This window comes from Dendrobium catenatum, unplaced genomic scaffold (genome assembly GCF_001605985.2).
Source record: "Dendrobium catenatum unplaced genomic scaffold, ASM160598v2 fragScaff_scaffold_1220, whole genome shotgun sequence".
In the NCBI taxonomy this organism is placed as follows: domain Eukaryota; kingdom Viridiplantae; phylum Streptophyta; class Magnoliopsida; order Asparagales; family Orchidaceae; genus Dendrobium; species Dendrobium catenatum.
In genome coordinates, this window is record NW_021319682.1 from 9,105,528 (window position 1) to 9,126,796 (window position 21,269).

The 21,269-nt window shown below is 37.2% G+C and overlaps 1 protein-coding gene across 2 annotated transcripts in view; it reads left to right on the plus strand.

The window, feature by feature from the left end:
• The first annotated feature begins 624 nt into the window (after positions 1-624).
• LOC110101997 (DDB1- and CUL4-associated factor 8) overlaps positions 625-21,269 on the plus strand; it is a 32,111-nt gene continuing 11,466 nt past the window's right edge. The window contains exons 1-3 of one of the 2 annotated variants that reach the window (XM_028699219.1): positions 721-859; positions 6,479-6,580; positions 13,133-13,384. In XM_028699219.1, the coding sequence (XP_028555052.1) occupies positions 6,524-6,580; positions 13,133-13,384 (309 nt within the window). In that variant the 5' untranslated portion in view covers positions 721-859; positions 6,479-6,523. Of the gene's footprint in view, positions 860-6,478; positions 6,581-13,132; positions 13,385-21,269 lie in introns of both variants that reach the window. The other variant, XM_020830117.2, reaches the window with a different exon arrangement.

The following is a 21,269-nucleotide window of genomic DNA, read 5'->3' on the forward strand; positions in this document are numbered from 1 at the left end:
GTCAACAGGTCAACCCAAACCCGACCCGATTTTTGAAACGGGTCGAATTGTTGAACTCGAACCCAACCCATTTCATGTTCCGGTCAACGCAAACCCGAAATTTTGACTGGTCATAAGTCCAATATTGACACCCCTAGCTTTGATCATCCAAGACAATGTGTCAGAATGAAAATTCTAGCATTTATGTTTACCTTAATATGGTTTGTTGGGGGAGAGAGAAAAGCAAGACTCTAAGGGACTAGAAAAATATGTTGTGTAGGAATGTAAGTGAGCTGCTCGAACTTGACTCATTAATAAGCTAATGAGTTGAACTTATTTAGCCACAGGTTCGAGCTTAAATTCGAGCGCATATATTATACGTATTTGAGCTTGATTTAGCTTGAGATTAGGGTCGGGTTAAATTCAAGTTGGATCTGAACCTGACTAATTAACCTATTTTGATACCCTACATTTTTCACATGAGCCAAACTCGAGCTCAGCAAATGAGCTTGAATTCGACCTAAATATGAAATACATGATGTTAGCTCGATTAAGCAAGAAACCGACTCGTTTACACCTTAATGTAATGTTGTGTGAATAAATAATATATGATTATACTTGTTTATATATATGTTCATGCTAATATTTTATTCCGGAGCCTTGTACCTGCAACTCTGGCCAAAGACCGTATGATCTCCTTCAGCTGCCACTTCCTTCTTACAATCTTTGAAAATTGAAAGAGCTGGGTTTGAGAGTCAAACGAGTCTCGGGCTTTAAGTTAATCAAGGTGATGGAGAGTTCCGAGCTTCAAGAGATCTGGAGAAGGGAGCTAGGTCTCTTACGGCCTCGATCTTTTGCTTGCCGGGTCGGTGGTTCCGAGGTTCGAATGAAACGTTTTATTGTTATTTGCAGCCTTCTTATCAATCCGAACTGGAAACACCCGACTATATCGGAAATTGCACTGTTACGAGCATGGAATGATTAAAATCCACAGGTGATACTGTGGGGTTTTTGAATTCATCAGGGTTTAGCTTTCATTTTCTCCTCCATCTGTTTTAAACAATGTAGTCTTTAGTTAGATGATCAGAAAAGCCATTTTTTTCTTGGCGATAGTTTTGTTCTCTATTCATTTGCTTAATTCAAATCATTTTTTTGCTCACAAGCTGTGAAATAAGGTCCTGGCTTTTACTTCAAAATTAACCCCCAAGTGTTGTCTGGAATACAATATATAGAATCTCTTATGCAAGACATAAATGCAAAATGATTTGATTAAGAAATTTGCATGCTTAAATTTTTAAAGAACAATAGTAAATAAACTTATATTGATTTTATGCTATAAGAAAAAACAATAAAACGATGAAACAAGCTTAGTCCAAATCACATGTGTAGAAATTAATATCCTAAAATAGTCAATTACTTCAAAAAGTTGCATACATGTGATGGCAAAAGCTTGATCTTTTTGCCCTCATGTTCAAACACACAGGTATTTGAACGCCCATAGATGTGGACATCATTGTCAAATAGTAAGGGACGACCTAGAAGGATTTGTCCAATATTCATAATCAACACATCACACCAAACATTCTTCTTATAGTCAGCGAAGGAGATATGTATGAAGCTTCGTTCCTTTACCTCCAAGGCAAATGTGTTGACCCAAGCTACCTTATAGGGGTTGGGGTGGGGAACGAAAGACAAGCTAAGCTTAGACATCATGCTGGAGGAGACAACATTGATGCAGCTGCCACTATCCACGACGACTTTAAAGTTTTTATCATTGATTTTGGTGTAGGTGTGAAAGATTGCAGTCCTACGCCAGTCGTTGGTGGCTACGGGTTGTGACAGTGCACATCTCACTACGCCGGTGGGAGAAGTGTCAACTTTCTGAATGTACTGGACAACAACAGTGTCGTCATCCTCCTCAAAGAATTCACTATCGTCTTCCACTTGGTGAATCTGGTCGACTTTGGGATTGAATTTTTCTTCAGTGATCTCTTCGATAATCGTGACTTTGTAGTAGGGCTACAAGCGAACCAAACGTTCGAAGAGCTACTCGATGCTTGGTTTGATTAAAGCTCGTTTTTGATCGTTTAACTAATTAAACAAACAAACTTGAACAACAGTTTAAATACTCGATCCTTAAATAAACAAGCTTGAACACTAATGTGTTCAGTTCATTTATGTTCACAAACAACATCATTTGAAGTTCGTGAACAAGCTTGATATTAAGCTCGATGAAAAGCTCGATAAAAAGCTCAATAAAAGCTCAAATGGAGAGAAATGCAACAGGTAAGCTCCATTTAAGAATATATTTATATAGATTAATCATGTTTTCATTTTAAATAGACAACTGTTTTTATTATAAATTTAATTTTTTGAACAAAATACATTTCGCATTTGTCTATGTTTTCTAGATTGTTTGTTTAAGATGTCCATGAACAAATTTAATGTTTGTTTGTTCAATAGATTATTTGTTAAATATGTTCATGAACATAGCTCGTTAAGGTTTGCTTGTGTAAAGCTTTATAAGCATTAAATGAATCGAACATGAACTGAACATGAACCAAACATGAACTGAACATGAACCAATGAACCAAACATGAACTGAACATGAACCAAACATGAACACAAAACATAAAGCTCGAATCAAACATGAACCGAACTTGAACAAGCTAATGATAAATGAACTCAAACATGAACACTCACATACTTGGCTCGGCTCGGTTCGTTTGCAGCCCTACTTTGTAGGGACTAGAGCACTGATAAGCGATATGCCCATACTCTTAGCATCTAAAGCACTTGGTCCCGAGGTTGGACCGAGGGGTATTTGGAGTGGGAGGTTTACTTTTAACATCAGGACGAGGGGTGGGGGGACCTGGCGAGGGTCGGGTAGTGTTCCCTAGGATCGGCTGAGCAGTGGAGGTGTGAGCAGTGGTACTACCGGAAGGTCTGTAGGAAGGCTTAGAGTCGTGGTGTCGACTAGGGTGTTGGGAACAAGTTTCCTCCAGGTCCAACACAAAATTGTAGGCATTTTCAAGGGTAGTGAGGTTTCAGGTAAATAGTTCATTACGAAGATCCTCTCGCAACCCGATACAAAACATGGACATAATCTACGCGGGGGTAGTGGAGGTCTCCCATTTGTAACGAATCAGATAATCATCAAAAGATGTGATGTAATTCTTGACCGGTTTGTTGCCCTGAGTCAACCTATTTCACCTATCCAAGAGCCTGGGGAAGTACGAGGGAGGCAAGTACTTCTACTTGAGCTCACACTTCATTGATGGCCAATCAGTGATGAGATACTCATTACGGGCTTCTCTAAGGCTTTCTAAGTTTGACCAAAGTTGACTAGCCCTACCTGTGAGTTTCATCTCGGCAAAACTAACCTTCATAGCTTTGGAAATATTATACCACTTAAAGAAGCTATCTATACCTTTGATCCAGTCCAGGAAAAGCTGGGGATTGAGAGTCCCATCAATGGTTGGAGCATCGACCTTAATGTTCTTCATCAGGGTATGTCAGGATCGTAGTTAAGGTTATGTCTGTATTAGGGAGCTTCATGAGAGGCACGAGGTGGTCCCTCATCCGGAAATTGATCGTCCCCGTACATGGAAGGAGATTGAGACAGAGTGTAAGGAGTCTTGGTGGTTCCTACCTTGATCTAAGGTATCAAATTGGTCAGTAGTAGTTCTACAGAGTTCAGCGATGTCAGCCTGGTTTTCTTTGAGTTGCTGGCTAATGGTGTTCATTAGACATACCAACAAGTCTAAGTCCTGCCGAGTTGTTCTGAGTCCATTAGGATACGCTACAAGATACTAAGGGTTGATGGGATGTAAAGAACAACACTTATACTAATGGGAAACATACTTGGGACTTGCAACATGATGCAGAAATTGAATGGACAGCAAACAAACAATGTGTTGTTTCAAATGGATGCAATGTTAAACAACTAATGAAACTTAAAGATGGATGGTTAGAACTCTAAGATGAATCATAGTACATGCAACTTGAGCAAACCATGCTCTGATACCAGATGATGCAGGACATAAATGCAAAATGACTTGATTAAGAAATTTGCACGCTTTAATTTTTAGAAAACAATAGTAAATAAACTTATATTGATTTTAAGTGAGAAGACAAAACAATAAGGTGATGAAGCAAGCTTAGGCCAAATCATATGCATAGAGTTAAGATCCTAAAATAGTCAATTACTCAAAAAAGTTGCGTACATGGAAGGTTTTCATCAAAAATCCCTTTGCTAACAATAAGACTAGTCACTATGCAAGGTTCCCTCACTCATCTCTCTAGATCACTAAGCTTTAGCGGAGGAGAGTAAACATGAACTTTGTGAATCAAAATATAACCACAAATGAAAATAAACTTGGAAGATAGGGAACTTGGGGAAGAGTTCACCATAGTCAAGTTCTTAGGCATGGTTAGAGGTGAGCGGAGGAAGCTCCGAAGTGTGGCGGTTGTCTTGACGACGCTCTGCGGTTGGACAGCCGGTGGAGTCTTCTAGGCAGCAAACGGGAAGTCTCCTGGATGGCAAAACAGTGCTAGAAGACTGCGGGATTTTCTGGACAGCAAGAGAAAAACCTGGGACAGCAATCTCCAAGTTCCTGGGAGGGCGGGCTGTCATTGTCAAACATCCAGAATTTTCTGGACTGCAAGGATGTTGGTCTTGGACAGATTCTGGACAGCAACCTGGATCTATTTGGACAACAACGCTGCAGTTTCTGAAGTTCTGGGCAGCAATTACCTATTCCAAAATTCTCGGCAGCAGTTGTTAAAGGAGCTAGGATGCTAGAGATTTATGTGGACCAAAGAAAGGGAGGAGTAATTATGTTTTAGTGGGCTAGGGAAATCAATTGGGGAGGGTAAGGGGGAGATTGACTCAAGACAAGAGGGGATGAGGGAGCTAGGGCCGGCGGCATCATGAGGGAGGTGGAGTTAGGGAGGCTTTAATTAGTTTCCTAAATTAAAGCTGATTAAATTAAAAGAAAATTATTGCTCATATCCCCTTTAATTTAAATTCCAAATAGATTGGCTCTATCTAAAGAACTTTCCAAATAGGTCGGGAGGAGGAAAGGAAAGAAGTAAAGGGGAGTTTGAATGGGACGGCACGTGGGGGAAGAGAAGAGGCTGGCCATTAATAGGAAATATAGGGTCTTTAATAGATTGCCAATCAAAGCCAACTTAAATTAGGAAAGGGGTCTTGAATTATTCTTTGATTGGAATTCATATTTTTATTATGACTAGATTGGAGGAGACTTTCCAAAAATAAGCTATGAGATTTAGGAATGAATTCAAATCCTTCCCAAATTGGTAACATAGCAATTTAGGAAAGTAACAAATCTTGGAGGGGGATTGGAAGGGCCGGTGTCTAGGGTGTGGAGTAAAAGACTGGCGGTTATGGGGTGGGGCTTGGGTTGGCTGGTGGTGAGAGGTCTTGGAAGAGGCCGACAGTTTTGGGAAAATAGCTTGAAGTGGAGGCCGGCGGTTTTGTGGTTGGGAAACCCTAAGCCAACTGTAAGGGGGGAGGGAGGAGGAAAGACAGGATAGAGAATAAAAGAAAGCCATGAATCCGAACTCTTCCAAGGTTGGTGGGTGATCCGCTCCCCTTTCCAAGGGATTTTTCTCCAAAGACTCTCCAATCTCTTACAAAAATTCAATACGCAGAAATTTTATTATCATTCATCCATTAACCTCAAAAGAAATACATGGGACTTATATATAGCCTCATACAATGAAAGGGAAATAAATGACTACATTGCCCCTAGGGCGCACATTCGACAACGCCCTTAAGTAAGGGCAAAATGAGAAAAGCTACTAAAACAAATACATGAAGAAAATAAATAAAATAAATAGATATGAGTACTCAAAAGTAGATCGGCGCGATCATGGCCGTCGATCGTCAGTCACGTCTCTGAAAGACCTTTCATGATCTGATGTCCGCATCAATCTCTCTCAAGAAAGGTTTTTGAAGCGAAGGTATTTAGAATCTTTATCATGCTTAGTGAGGTTTTTTGAGTGTACAATTGTTATTCTTTGTTAGCATGTATGTGTGATCATATATGATACAATTCTTGTCTTACTTCCTAGAGACTGTAGTGAACAATCTACCTTTTATTTCATATCTCAGTTAGCATTCTTCCGTATGGTCCATATGAATTTTACACTTATTGAATACTGTCAACTGCTTCCATATTTTAGAAGTTGCATATTCGTGCTGCAGTTGCTGAATTCATGGAATTCTAATAAAATTTTTGGAAAACCATCTGGTTTTTAACATTTTAACTTTGTTTTGAAAGTTCAATAAATATAATCCAATTACAGTAGTTCACCAATTGATAAAAATGACTTAGTGATGTGAAAAACCAATTGAATTGACATGGAATAGATTAATTATCTGTGTTTGTAATACATAATCAGTCATCGTGATTGTTCCTCTACTTATTGTTTGCGATTTGGTAAGACCATTTTTTTGTCGGGTGTGCAACAGTTATCTGACCTCCTTTGGCATTAAACCTTGTGAGGAGAATCATTCATGGACTTGCACATATCCAGGAATAAGTTCTGTACTGTAAGGAACAAGAGAATCAAGGTCAATTTCGTTTTGCTAAAAATTTTCTTGGTGAAACCTTTAGCTTTTACTTACCCATTCTTTGAGCGAGGATTGTTGGTACATGTCTTTTATAATCAATTGATTATGAGATTTATTGATTAGCATTAAATTTTCTTGTTAAAAAAGAAGATTTGCATCGTTTATAAGTTAAATTGGTATGCCATGCAAGTGGTTTCATTGACTTGATGGTAAAATAGGATCTTGCCATTACTGCCTCTAGAAGTACCAATGGTGATGTAGGGTTTAAAGTGATGGTGGTTTTTTCTGCTGGATTATACAGATTTAGGATTAGCAGGGAAACACCAGGTGTATGAGATGATAATACTATAGTATGAGTTCTGATATTAGAGACCACAGGCTCAGGTTGAGTGTTCTCAGTGTAATGATGTTTTTTTCTTGTAAGCCATATCTTAATGGATTTCTCTCTTTTGTTGATGTTAAGGCTTGCCAAACCACATTAAATTTCATTGCTTCTAGTGTGGCTGTTTTCTTTAGTACACTAAGGTTTTATAGCACAACTTTTTTAGATGCATCAATTCACTTTAACATGAGTTTTGATATTAGAGACCATAGGCTCAGGTTGAGTGTTCTCAGTGTAATGATGTTTGTTTCTTGTAAGCCATATGGATTTCTCTCTTTTGTTGATGTTAGTAGGTTTGCTGAACCACATTAAATTTCATTGCTTCTAGTGTGGCTGTGTTTTTTTTAGTACTAAGGTTTTATAACACAACTTTTTTAGACGCAACAATTCACTTTATTAAGGATGGTTAGTGGAGTTGAGATGCGAAAAAAGAAATTAGAAAATAATTTATTTCACCCTATATTTAAACCTATTTAAATACTTTATCACAGACCTTTGATAAGAAACAAATTTTGCTTTAAGAACTTTGGATTCATTTACATTAGACTAAATAAGAAAATAGTGGTAGTTTAGATATGAGATGGAGATTTTTTACTTTGTGAAGTTCTAATGGCGTTTCTAAGACTACAAAAGGTCAATTAATGATAATGGAAATCAATCACAATGAACATTGAATAAATAAATTTTGTTCTTTCCTGCATGCCCAAGTGCGTGTCCTTTGGTTATAAAAATTTATCAATGCTTGTGAGTCATGAAAATTAGAATGAGAAGAGAGGAGAGTAGAAAATGAGAGATTTTATGATTGAATTTTATTTTCTTGTTTTATCTTAAAATAAGACAAGAAGCTATACAAAAAATAGATGGAGAAACAACTATTTAAGAGAAAAAAAAATCTATCATTCTTTTATTCTAGATTTCAGAATTAAATACATCTAAAAAATTGTATGTTGTTGCCCATGAATTACTAGATTGTTATAGATGAAAAGTTAGACTCCATGTAGTGGGTCAAAGACTTGATGTTGTTGTTGTAGATGAAAAGGTGCTATTTACATATTGCTAAATTTATATAAATGGAAAGTTGCTATGCACCGATAGTTGGGTTTAGATCATGGTGTTAAATATTTAAAAATTTGACCCCTCTTCATTATAGGTTGCAAATGAACCAAGCGTTAAATGAGCTACTTATGGCTCGGCTCGACTAGAGCTCGTTCATGTTCGTTTGATAAGGTAAATGAACGATCTTTAACTCTTTTGATAAATACTCGATAGCTAAATAAACGAGCTTGAACAGCTTGACGTTCGGTTCGTTTATGTTCATAAATAATATTGTTTAACGCTTGAGAACAAGCTCGTTAAAAGGCTCGATTTGTGCTCGACTAAAGAGCTCTTGATTAGAGTTTTGAAAATAAATTTTATTAAATTAATTTTACTGATTTAAATATTTAATAATTTATTTTTAAATTCCCACTCCATTTTCCTCTCCCATTGTTCGCTAGCTCCCGTCTCAGCTCTTGTTTCCGCTCTCCATTGTGTCCGCTCCCGCTCATTATTATAAAAAAAAACTGTTAGTTTACTCCCACACTGTGAAATGTAGCAGGATTTTCCTCTATATAATGAAGCATAGTGGGCTTTCGTTTGAAAACTGGTGGACGGATGGGTTGGGTCTACTTGGTGGACTGGCTAGCCAATTCGGGCAGACGTTTTCGACAAGCTACTTGATTTTAAAAAAAAATTATTTTGTTAAATGAGCGGCCCATTAATAGGCTCGGCTTATTAAATGAGCCGCTCATTAATAGGCTTGATAAGTTTAAAATGAATCGAGCTCGACCCTGAGCACAAGCTGAGCTTAAACAAGTGCCAAAGAAGCTCGAATCTTATCGAACCGAGCTCAAAAACGGTCTTGGCAAACTAGCTCGAATTCGAACATGCCGAAGCTCAGCTTGGCTCAATTCATTTGCAGCCCTACCTCTTCATATTTTTTTTATTATGAAAACTCAAGTGAGATGGGCTTGATTATCAATGAAGTTAATAAATAATCTAGTTTCAGAGACATTATTGACTTTAGGTGATCCCCACACATAACTATGGATTAAAGCAAAAGGTGGAGAAGGTTTATAATTTTGATTGCAATATGAACTATGATCAATTAGATGATTAAAAGTCTTTTGCATTTTTTTTTGTGAGGGATGATAGAATAACCAAATAGAGACTCTTTTAATTGATAATAGTCGAAGAAAGCAACAAGATACAATTGATCCTCATTTGGAGAGGAGGATCTAGCTTTCCCAATTCTCTAGATGCCGCTAGAGGCCAATTAAAAACTAAGAATTCTCCAAATTTCAAAAACAATAAAATAACCTAATATTACGAAAACATCCTACTCAATGCATAAAATCATAAAGAAATTCTTTGAACAACCCCTCCTTTTAATTTTCCCTCATAAACCACCTAAAACCCTTCCTAATTGACGCATGTTGGACCCCATGTAAAGAGGAGACATCTGTTCGAGCAGAACAGGCGTTTTGCACCTGATAGAGGCAAAGTCGGTCCTTATTGGACTAGCTGGACTGGTGTAATAATACTCTCCTCCCAAAGACCCATTTTGTCCGCAAGGTGGAAAAACGACACCCTCCTCCATTCCCTTATCATCACAAATAGTGAGAACCTAAAGATTTATGTCATTTCATCTGTGCTTCGGTGTATACCTCTCCTAACATCTAAAACACAACCCTTTCGCCCTCTTCTCCTATAGTTCCATCTCTGTGAGTTTCTTGAAGTTTTCCTCTGGTCTTCCTCCCATAGTTCTCTCTTTCGGTGTCTCCTTAAGAGTACTCGGCGTCGACTCTTTTGATGCCAAAAAGGTAGTGGTCATTCTGCACGAACCGCATGAGCTTCTGCCTCCAAACCCTCTCTTTAGGTGCCTCTGATTCTCCACTAATTGAACTAGCTCCATAGCCTCTCCCAAATCATGAGGTCTCATCACTCGAATTACCGCTCTAATCTCTGGTTTGAGCCCTTTCAAAAGTTTCCATGCAGTACAATCTCAGGAAGCTGGTCAAGTAGGTTGGTCAAGTGCTGAAACTGTTCACGGTACTCCACAACTGTCCCCTCCTGCGTTAGGGCGAAGAACTGCTCATAGAAGTTCCCTCCCCTGCTGGTTCGGAAATGTTCCAACAAGCGGTCGTTGAACTCCCTACAGGCTCATATGAGTCGCCTCATATCCCTCCACTGGTACCATGCTAAAGCTTTTCCCTTCAAGCACATCCTAGCTGCCATCAGTCTCTTCTCCTCCGTCAACTTATTGACAATAAAGTACATTTTCACGTTTTAGATCCACCCATGAGCATCATCTCACTCAAGAATAAGTATCTTCAGTTTCCTCACCCTCGGACTGCCTGTGTTCCGTTTTATTCCCTCTATAATTTCCCATTCCCTAAGGGGATGGTTCCCCCCAAGTGTTCCAATCATCCTGCCAACATTTCATACCCAACTCTTTCATCAAATTCCCACATTCTTCTTTCAAATTCAACACCCTTTAGATTATATCATAATCAGCCCATCTCCTTTCAAATTCAGTCCATCGTCTTTCAAATATAGCTCCCCTTCAATCATAATTCTCCCTTCCCCTTTTAAATTCCGCCCGTCTCCCCTCCAATTCAGCAATCCTTCGTTCATGCCCGACCTTCTCACATATCTCCCCATACCCTTTACCCGAATCCTCTCTTGGAATATGTTCTAGAGGTGGCATTCTCTCCTCTGCCTCCAGAATCTCCCTCTCTTAATCTTCCCTTCATCTTATTAGATTAGGATTTTCCCCACTCCCTTGGTTGCTGGAGGCTTCCCTCACCTCTGACGATGCTGTTTTAGGTTGGCCATCGAGCAACTTCTTCAACATCTCCTCGAGAATGGAAAATTTCAAATCAAGCTTCTCATGGACAACTGAAATTTCATTTTCTTACATCTGAAACTTGAGTTTGGTGATCCAAAATTTCAGATTTCAGTTGTTCGATCTCCCCTTCCAAAATTTCGACCTTTCTCCCAGCTATTGGTAACCAGATCTCTGATATCAATTTGATAGGAAATGGTTGTAGAAAAAGGAAAAGAATCTTGGCTGAATTTGAAATTTAGTTTTATGCAAAAGCTGAAATTAAGAGTAGACGGTGAAATAACAAAATAGAGACTCTTTTAATAGTGGAAGAAAATAACAAGATACAATTGATCCTCAATTGGAGAGGAGGATCTAGCTCTCCCAATTCTTTAGATGCCGCTAGAGCCCAATTAAAACTTAAGAACTCTCTAAATTTCAGAAAACACAAGCTAACCAAATCCTAGGAAAACATTCTACTCAAAACATACAATCATAAATGAATTTTCTAAACAGTCCCTCCTTTGAATTTTCCCTCTTAAACCAACTAAAACCCTTCCTAATTGACGCTTGTAATCATTTAACCTAAAGTTATAATTTTGCATTATCATAAATTGCTTTAACTTGTGGGGGCGAAGGCGCCCCCCCCCCCCCCCCCCCCGCGATAGAAGCAGAGCTGGTCCCTCCTGGACCGACTGAACCGGTCCCTCCTGGGTTGGTCTAACATAATATCTCCTATTATAATCATTTTTGATAGCGACCCATCTGTAATTTGAATAGTATAATTTTCAGGCAAGGGCTATAATTATAGAAAATATTTTTTCTCTCATTATATTATCCGACGCTCCAGAGTCTACAATCCAAGTTTTAGTTTCCGTTTTATATGATATTGGGTGCATGTGAGAATATGCCTTTTTAAGCAACAAACATAATCAATTATTTTAATTTCCCTTAAATTTTGTTTAAGTCAATTATTTTATTATAAATTTCAGCAGCACCCCGATGTCATCACCGCTTATGGGGCTAATCGAGTGTGCTAAGTCTTTCCGCATGCTAATAAAAGCAGTTATGGTATGTGTTAGGTGACACCGCAACCGAAATTTCATTCCCTGCTCGTTAATAAAAGCGATTATGGATCTTGAAGTACTTGTTAATAAAACATAACATTTCCCCGACTTAGATGCGCGGCAGAAGCGGTGATGGCAAATGACGGCGACAATGATGCACAAGGCCTTGGATGGCGGCAACAGGAGGAGGTCGGTGGTGGAAATCGAGAGGTAGAGTGAGTTTGGCTCTCTTGTGTGCAAAATTTAAATTTTTGCCGATCAAAGACCCCTATAAATATGGGTGTTGATCTTAGCTATTTATGTTGCCCTGGACTAGCTGGCGCTGTCCGTTTTCGCGAATGGATGCCATTTCGACGATTTGGGTTTTTGTTCGACACACGTAGGGAGAGTTACGCATGACGTCGCGCTATTTTGCTTTCAAAATTCACCATACGCGGTCGACCCGACGTCGACACTGGTATTGAGGTCAACACACCTCAAGAGCATTTGTCAGTAGCGGATGATTAATTTATGCAAGTTAACAATTATTGAGACTTGATTCTAAAAATTTCTTGAGTATTAATCCTAACGATGGGAGAATAAAGAGAGTAACAAAAAAGTGCATCAATTCTCTGTAACAAATCTTCAGAATTTTGTATGGATTGGCGTCATAATTTATATGACCATACTTAACCAGATTAACAAAATCCATGTATTAAACATAAATTTTTGAAAACTCACATATAGGAAAACAATATTCTGTATCTATTTTAATTTTCTTAACATTAAAAGTTGAACGAAATTAAAGCCTGAACTAAATGTGGAAACTATTGTGCCTCTTAACACTGCTGAAACAGTCGTGATGGGACTAAAACCAAAAATAAATCAAGTGAAAGAACTCTACATGTCTCAGCCTACTATTGCGTTGCATGCTTTTATTTTTTGGTTAACTCGCCCATATTTGCTTATTGTTAAAATATCATATGAGTAATTTTTTTGAAAAATCAGGTTCATTTCACTTTTGTCAGTTATATCCAAGATCGACATTCTTTGATGATATATGTGTGTATCAATAATTTGTTTCCATTTTACAAGTGAAAGAACTCTACGTGTCCCTGCTTGCTTTTTTGCCTTCTTTATAAACTAACCCATGCTTCTTTAGTTAAAATGTTATTGACAGATTTCTCGATTGTTAAAGAAAAAATATTAATGTCAAGCTCTATAGAATTTTCACATTTTATTGTTTTGTTATTGACCAGGCGGTTGTGAAGCGCTTGGATCTTTATGGAAAGCTGCATGGTCATAAGGGGTGTGTCAACAATGTACATTTTAGCCCCAGCGGTGATATTCTCGTGTCTGGTTCAGATGACAAAGACATCATATTTTGGAACTGGTCAAACAAAAGTAAAATTCTTACATATTGTTCGGGTCATAACGAAAATGTCTTCCATGCTCAAATCATGCCATATACTGATGATAGAATTGTTGTGACATCCGCTGCTGATGGCCAGGTATGCCTTTTTTGGTAGCCTTTATTCATTTTTTTTCTTTACGTTTTATAATCTCTCTTCCGTTCCTCTTCCATTCCTAAAATTGAGTCACCATTCAAATTTTGGTTGACGAATGCATTAATGGAACAAAATAATGTAAGATAGTCTTTAATTTCTGACTTAGGCCTAGTTTGATTGGACGTTTTTTGTGCTTATTCTTTTTTAAAATGGTAAATTTATTTCTTCTTTATTGTTTGGTTCCTCAAACCACGTTCTCAATAACATCATTTTTTTCATTTTTCTGCTATTTTAAGAAAGCTCTTTATATATGCTTCTTCGTTAGAATACTCCTTTCTCTAAACCGTTGTTTCTTAAAATTACCTTTTACAAAAGTACCGGATAACCAAAAGAAGCCTTAGGTTGTTACATTTTCTTCTGAGTGCAAGTATTATTTTGCTTTTATTCTTAGACCTTTGTTTAAACTGCCTTTGTCCAACAGCATTTAGTGTTATTTTTGTGATTGTGTGACTTCTTTTCTATCCATTTAGCAAGGGCTTTTGACTCTTCTTTGTAAATTCACGTTGACATGAATTTATCAATCAAGTTCTTTTTTTTTTGTTGTATTCACGTTGACATGAATTTATCAATTAAGTTAAGAAGAAAAGCTAGATGACTGTATGATTAGTCTATAGATCAACTTCTTGCATATTTTTTAACTGCTTTTCATTATTGTATTTTGAGTTATTACTATTGGTCAAGATAAAGTAGCAGTTTGAGGGAATAAGAAACATTTACAATGCTTATTATAAAGTATATTCCAAGGGATGCTCTAACTAATCATTTGGAACAATTAGATAAAAACATTATGAAAGTTTAGTAGGCCTCGGTAGCTTACTATTGTTGAAGTTTGATTTGGCTCATGGAGTCACAATTGTAAAATTAGCTTGACCAAGATCATTGAGAAAGGAGCAAGTTAAGGATTATGTTAAATTAATAATGGGAAAAGATACCGTTAAGTAGATTGGGTTGCTGAGTAAAGACGAATCCATTCCAGGGGATGCTGTTGGATTGTTCTCTTCTGTCTCTTTTAGATTTCCAGATCCTCTTTGAGAGTATATATAGGTAGCTCTAGGCAATTGATCCTCTAATTGAATCATCCTCTTTGGTAGAACATCCTCTATTTATTAGTGCAAGCAGATACTCCTTATCAGAAAGCATTCTCATCTGCATGACTTCTTAACGACCTAAGTTACCTTGTAATTTCTTGTGCGCGTTGTTAACAATACAAATGTTCTATGTTCGACACATGGAAGTCAGTTTTGGATAGTTGCTAAGGAACCCAAGTTACCTTGTAATTTTTGTTTTAGAATTGAAGGAAATTTACCGTTAGCTTAAAGGAAATGATTTTTTTTAGGGTTGGGGGGTTGGGGGATGGGATGATGAACACTCCTATAAAGATCTCATGATTCTATTACCTAGGTTGTCTTGGACCTGGGTCTTCCTAATCTATGGCTGTAGTTTGTTACTTTGTTCAACTTAATAGAAGAATCCTTGTGCCAACCTTGGGTTATGTCATCCAAGGTAACTTTGTAGAATTAGGATGAATGTATGTTTATGGGGATAATTTTAAGTCACGCTTAACAAGTGCACTTTACGATTCACAATTAAATTGGGCTTGAGTTATTGGGGACCCTTTGAGTTATGGTCGTGGTTGTAATATAATTATATCATTTAATGGTACACTACCCGATATAAGGGCCTTGATTATGACAATTTATTAGTTGTGCTATTTTATGACAAGACTGCCTGATTCAACGACACAAGCCATGTTCTTATTGGCATGGGATTTGTTGAGAGTGATCTTATTGACACCTGATATGGCATTGATTTTTTGTGAGTTGAGATTGATCTTAAAGTTTATTACTCTCATCAAAAGGTTACAGATGATGAATACCTTGTTGTTTTAAATTTGATGTGATATATTTAATTTGAATATTTTTTTTATTTATTTTTGAATTTTTTATAATTATAATTTTTGCCTTAGATAATCTTTGAGATCTTGGGGCTGTGGGCCTCCGAAAGAACACCGCTTAGCGGGGGACAGAATGCAAAGGGTATGATCGCACTATCTCGTAGGACAAAACGGTCGCAGACCTTTGTAATCTTCACAAGCAAGCTGATGGAAGGACATATTATATCATACATACGATTAACCATTGATGATAGCAGCGTTCGCATATGCACCCGATGAGTAATAGTATATATAACCTGATCAAGATCATGAGATTTCTCCCTCTCGATACATCAGCTCGAGTGGGTTTATTTGATGTGGGATTCGATTTCCCACGGGCGCAATCCCCCATAGTTAATTACATCTTAAGCCGATGCCTAAGAAGACTCTCGATTAAGGATTGTACATTATTCTCTCAGATGGGATTGATACATAGGGAGGCGTTTAGGAAATTCCTATTCAAAGGGAAAGAAATGTTCAATTTGGCTTAAGCAACATGCACGGCTCATATCATTATCCGAAAAGACTAAGGTAGTAAAAAGAAACTTGTGAAAAGGTAATACTGTACTCAGAGCATGCCAGAGAGAAAGATGGAGGTGGCGTCATCCATGTGACGCGGATAGGTGGGATTTATAGCCTCTAAAGGATAGAGGACTTACCCGCCGATGAGGCATACTATAGGATACCGATAGTAGTAGCCTTAAATCCTAAATGTGTAGTGGGTTTAGTGTTTTACACACAACACTAGTACCCGTGTCTTAGCTAATGCATCTTGGACTTACTTATATCTTGCCTTAAAAGGAAAGCCACCAAATCACCTAGTCGTATAAAATCCATGTTATTCGGTCTTTATGAAATATGAGTGGGTGGCTGAGTTTTTGAAACTTAAGGCCTACATCTAGAGCGGTTCCTATGTGGCCTTGTACTTATGAAGGGTATTTTGCTTCTAAAATTAATGCAATTAAATTTTGATTTTTAGTTAGCTTCTAATGCAATGTATGCTAGTTAAAATCTGCAAATCATGAATGCATGAAATTTAAAAAAAAATTATAAAAATAATTTTTTAGAAGACTAGATTTCTCATGGTTCAACACCTCAACGTCATAGGTCAGATTCATGGTTTAAAATTGCGCAATACGAGGCTCGCCTTGAGGCTCGCATTTTTCAATTCCAGTAAAAAACGCCTCGATGCTTACGCATCGAGTTTTTTTATGAGGCTTGCGCCTCAACTTGGTTGAGGCCTGCCTTGAGGCCCGCCTCGCCTCACTGGCATGAGGCTTACACCTCACTGGCATGAGGCTTACGCCTCACACTATATATATTAAAACTTACATAAATCTTGAAGTAAATGCCTGACATTGGATTCTATAGGAGAGGAGGAAGGGGAGAGAGCAGTTCATCATAATGATGATTCAAATGAAGAACCCCCTTAGTGATGACAGTACTGATGACTTATGAGTTCTTTTGTGATATGTCATTGCTATTTATTTTTGAAAATTGAAATTATATTTAATGAAAAGAATACTGAGATTTGGGAAAGATTGAATTTTGAGTTGAACTATATTTCATGTTGTCTTATTATTGTGATATTTTGATTTCACTTCATTTGTTATGTTTTTTAATGTTTTATATTATTCACTCATTAGTATAAAAAAAATTATCATTTTATGTTTACGCAATCTTTTGATTTTGAGGCTTACGCCTCAAAACGCCTTGAGGCTTACGCCTCGCCTCACGAATGAAAAATGCCTCAATTCTCGAATACGCAATTTTAAATATTGGTCTGATTATCTGAACTCTACCCACAGGCGGGGAAGCGTCTAAACAAGGAAAGAATAATCCATTAAGATGCATGCAACCCTGGAAGATATCCAGTTTATTCCCTAGATTGTTATCTTTTTATATTATTTAATTCCTAACATATTAAATTTTAATTATGAGTAGAAAAGTTATCTCTAAAGAGCCTAACAAAAACAGACGCATACACATGCAAGAAAGAAACTTATAAATAGAAGATAATTTCTACTACGCAAACAAAGCAAAACACATCAATAAAATATCAATCAAAGTAAAATAGTTAAAAAATCCATGGCAAGTGCCATATAATATACAATCCAGGGTCTGCAGAAAAGTAATGATGGTTAGGCCCAATGTCAATAAAATATCAATCAAAGTAAAATAGTCGAAAAGTCCATGACAAGTGCCATATAATATACAATTCAGGGTCTGTAGAAAAGTAATGATGGCCAGGCCCCACCGATAGCATCCCGGGTTTTAATCTTACAAAATGACGCAAGTATTAAAAAAATAAGGCATTTAATCTTGATCTTCGTCTTCTGGTCATTTTATGAATCGCCTTCCTTCAGCCTTCTTATGGTTTGTCCTCCATAGGATACCCAAATGAAAAGAAATTCCCTATAAAGAGACTTTCTTTTTTCTTTGGATATCTGATATTTTATTGAAATACCTCATTTTTTATAGACTTTCATAATTCTTTACTTCAAATACATTACATCAGAAAAAGAAAAATTTAGACTCTTCTGCAGGGTTATCCTAAATAGTTAAAATAAAACATCCCAAACAGTTATATATAGAAATAAAAAGTACTCATGCCAGTCACACTTGGCAATGCTTTTATTTATTTGAGGACTAAGCAGCTGAAGCACTTGTAACAATTATATACATGATTTATTCATTTTAGCCCCCTTTTTAGCACTGCATCAGCATGACCATCTGCAGAAAACATCATTAGTCGTAAGATCGCCCTTAACCTATGAGTAATCTATTGCACATCACATCATAAAAATAATACAACAATTAAAATCATTATCACATAAATTGTCACAAAAACTTGAAGCAACTAGCACACGTGCCACATGCAAAGCGTCGTATCACAGTAACAGAAAGAAAACACCGGCCTAGCATAGAGCTATAAATTGTGTTCTAACAAATAATTCTATGTGTGTGCAGTAGGCTGTGTGGTCTTGGATATGTCTTATGTTGGATAATTAGTTCAAGTTATTTGTGATTTAATTTATTGAAGGACAAAGGGGAATTTTAATTAAAGTTTAAACATTAGTGGTCTGGGAGGTAATTAAATTCTAAAAATTTAATATATTATATGTATTTTTTTATTTAAAAATAATTTTATATATTATTTGAAGAAATTTGATTTAAAAAAGGATTTAAAATTAATTTTAAAACTTATTTTAAATAAAATGACGGCGGGAGATGCGTGGAGGCCCTGATTGGCAGCCCCAAACTGCGGTTGCAATGATTGCGCCACCGGCAATGTTTGCCGCAATGATCACGACAATGATTGCCGCGGACGCAACATTACTTATCCATGTATGCAGCTCCTCCACGTCGTTGGTTTGTCCGCTAAAACAAAACGACGGCTCAGATCGAGCTGAACTGAGCGAATGACCGTGGGATTGGATTCCCGGTCGAATGAACGCCGCGGAACATACAGATTTTGAATGTTGATCGCGCGATCAATGTTCCGGATCTTACGTAACGCTCGGGTTACATAAACTGAACCCTAAAACAATCTTTCGCCTGGTTCACTCAATAGGATGAATCAAATCGAATGAACTTTTATTCGTAAAATGTACACATGAAGAACATTCATGTTAGTTCAAAAGCGCGGTCTAAAACGCACCATATGAAAAAGTTATTTAACTCTAAGTGTTCTAGATTATGATTTAGGATTTTACCTAATCAAATGGATGGATTCGGAAGATTTTGGGCTTGTTGCATTTGTAGAATTTCCACGCTCCTTTTTATAGAAGAAATCATGTTTCAAAACGTTCTAGATCGACAGGAAATCTCCTTGGAAAGAATAAAGCTTCGGGTCACCGGAAGATCGTGCTGGCGGGGTCTCAACGGTGGATTTAACTTGGGAAAGATGGAGGGAGATTACGGGAGCTCACACAAAGGAATCTCCGGGCTTAGAGAGGCTTGGGAAGAAAAATAATGCAAGATCCTCTCCATGAAGCCCTAAGACTCTTATTTATAGTCTTAACCCTATGATGGACGGCTAGGATTGTTTCTAGGATTAATTATGAGGGATCTAGGCTTCCTTGGCCGTGGTTTTAGTCAAGGGGAGGTTTGGAAGAGTTTGAATGCAAAGGGGGTGATGAATTTGACCTAAATAGGTCAAAGTTGACCAAATTAGGCTTGGGTTGACCAAGCTAAGTGTTGACTAGGTCAACATGGTCAAACAAAAGTCCAAGTGGGTGAGGGATTGAGCAAAGGAGGCTTTGGAATTGATTGAAACTTCAATAGAGGGAATTTTGGCTTATTCCGTTAACCAGGTTGACCCAGAACTTGGGTCTGGGCTCAACAGATTTGGTTTGACCTACTAAACCCAATGGAAGTAGTCTTAGGGTCTGGCTTGGTCAATTTGACCAAGTCAACCCCCCATTGACCTAAGTTTTAGTGAAAATCAAGGTCAACAGGGGCATTTTGAAAATAGGGTCCTGACTATTTAAGATTTTCTATCATTGTGGCACTCCTTAGGGAAGAACATTAGCATCATTTGTGTTTACAAGTTGAGATATTGAATTTGTTAAATAGTCCGGTTATGATGTGTAACAGCCATGTCCATTAGAGAGATTTGTTAATTGATCGGACTTTTTTTGTATTTAAACTTGCTATTTCTGCTAGCATATGCTTACAAAGGTTCGAGTTCATGAGATTTGAGTCTTCATGACTTCAATCTGTGTCATGAAGAATCAGATTTGAAATGTAGGTCTTACGACCTTGCTTGTAGCTAAGGCAACCCATTCAAGAGCATCATGCATTTATATTGATGAATTTAATTTCTCAAAGGAGAAAGTTTATGAATTTTTAAATGGTTGCATGTTTTTTAAAGTAGTTGCATGTTTCTCGTGGTGGGAGAACTTTAATTCAACTTATTTTAGTTTATGTAGCATTCTTAGACTTTAAGTTCTGATGATTAATATGTTTATTAAAGCACATGCAGATATTTTTTACTTTTGATGCGCATGCTTAATTTTTTGGTGCACTTCACATCATGTATTTGCATACTTTTTGATTTGTTGCAATTTAATTTGAAAGTTATCTCAAGGTGCATCTATCTGATTTGAAAATATCTAAATTTCATTGTTTGCAAGAATGCTTAGTCATTAGGATGTGTGCAATAGTTCATTTTGAATTTAAATATCACTTTTTGTTTGCTTGCATGTATCTGTTGTGGGATCCGATAGCGTAGAGGTAGAGTTAAAATTTCTTATGTATTTTGAGATTATGATAATTTCCTCATGTTCATATTTTATTCCAACGGAATCAATTTTCCTCCTATATATTAGTTCCTCTACACAATTCAAGTTCAAGTCCTTGGTTCTTTGAGAGTTCGAAGTGTTTGAAGTGTGGGGTTTAAGTTCATTGCAAGCTGTAAGTCCTTGATGTTCAATTTTTATGTTTAGACTTTGCCCTTATACTGTAATTTTATATTTATTTTATGATTTTGTTATCTCTTCATTTATTTGATTATCATATTGCATCTATGTAGAAATTCTTTATTAAGTTTTATGTTTGGGTACCCAATGTTTTGTTTCTTTCATGTTTATTCAGTCCAAATTCTGGTATCCTCCTAGTGATTCTCTTCCAAGGGATGTATGCAAGGAGTTTGGGCCTATCCATCACATAAAGAAAGACGTATATGATTTATGTCATAAGACATCGTTGTCGGAATTTCCAAAATTCACCTTGTTAAGAAAAACGCGTATGAGGATACTTGCATGAAAAACTGCTACAGATTGTCACTGCTGTGCTCTGAAACCACTCACTGGCCTTACTCATTATGTCATAAGTGTAGCCTATTAGTTTTCCTTGAGGGTGGCTGGCTCCCGAGGGGGGGAGGAGGAGGGG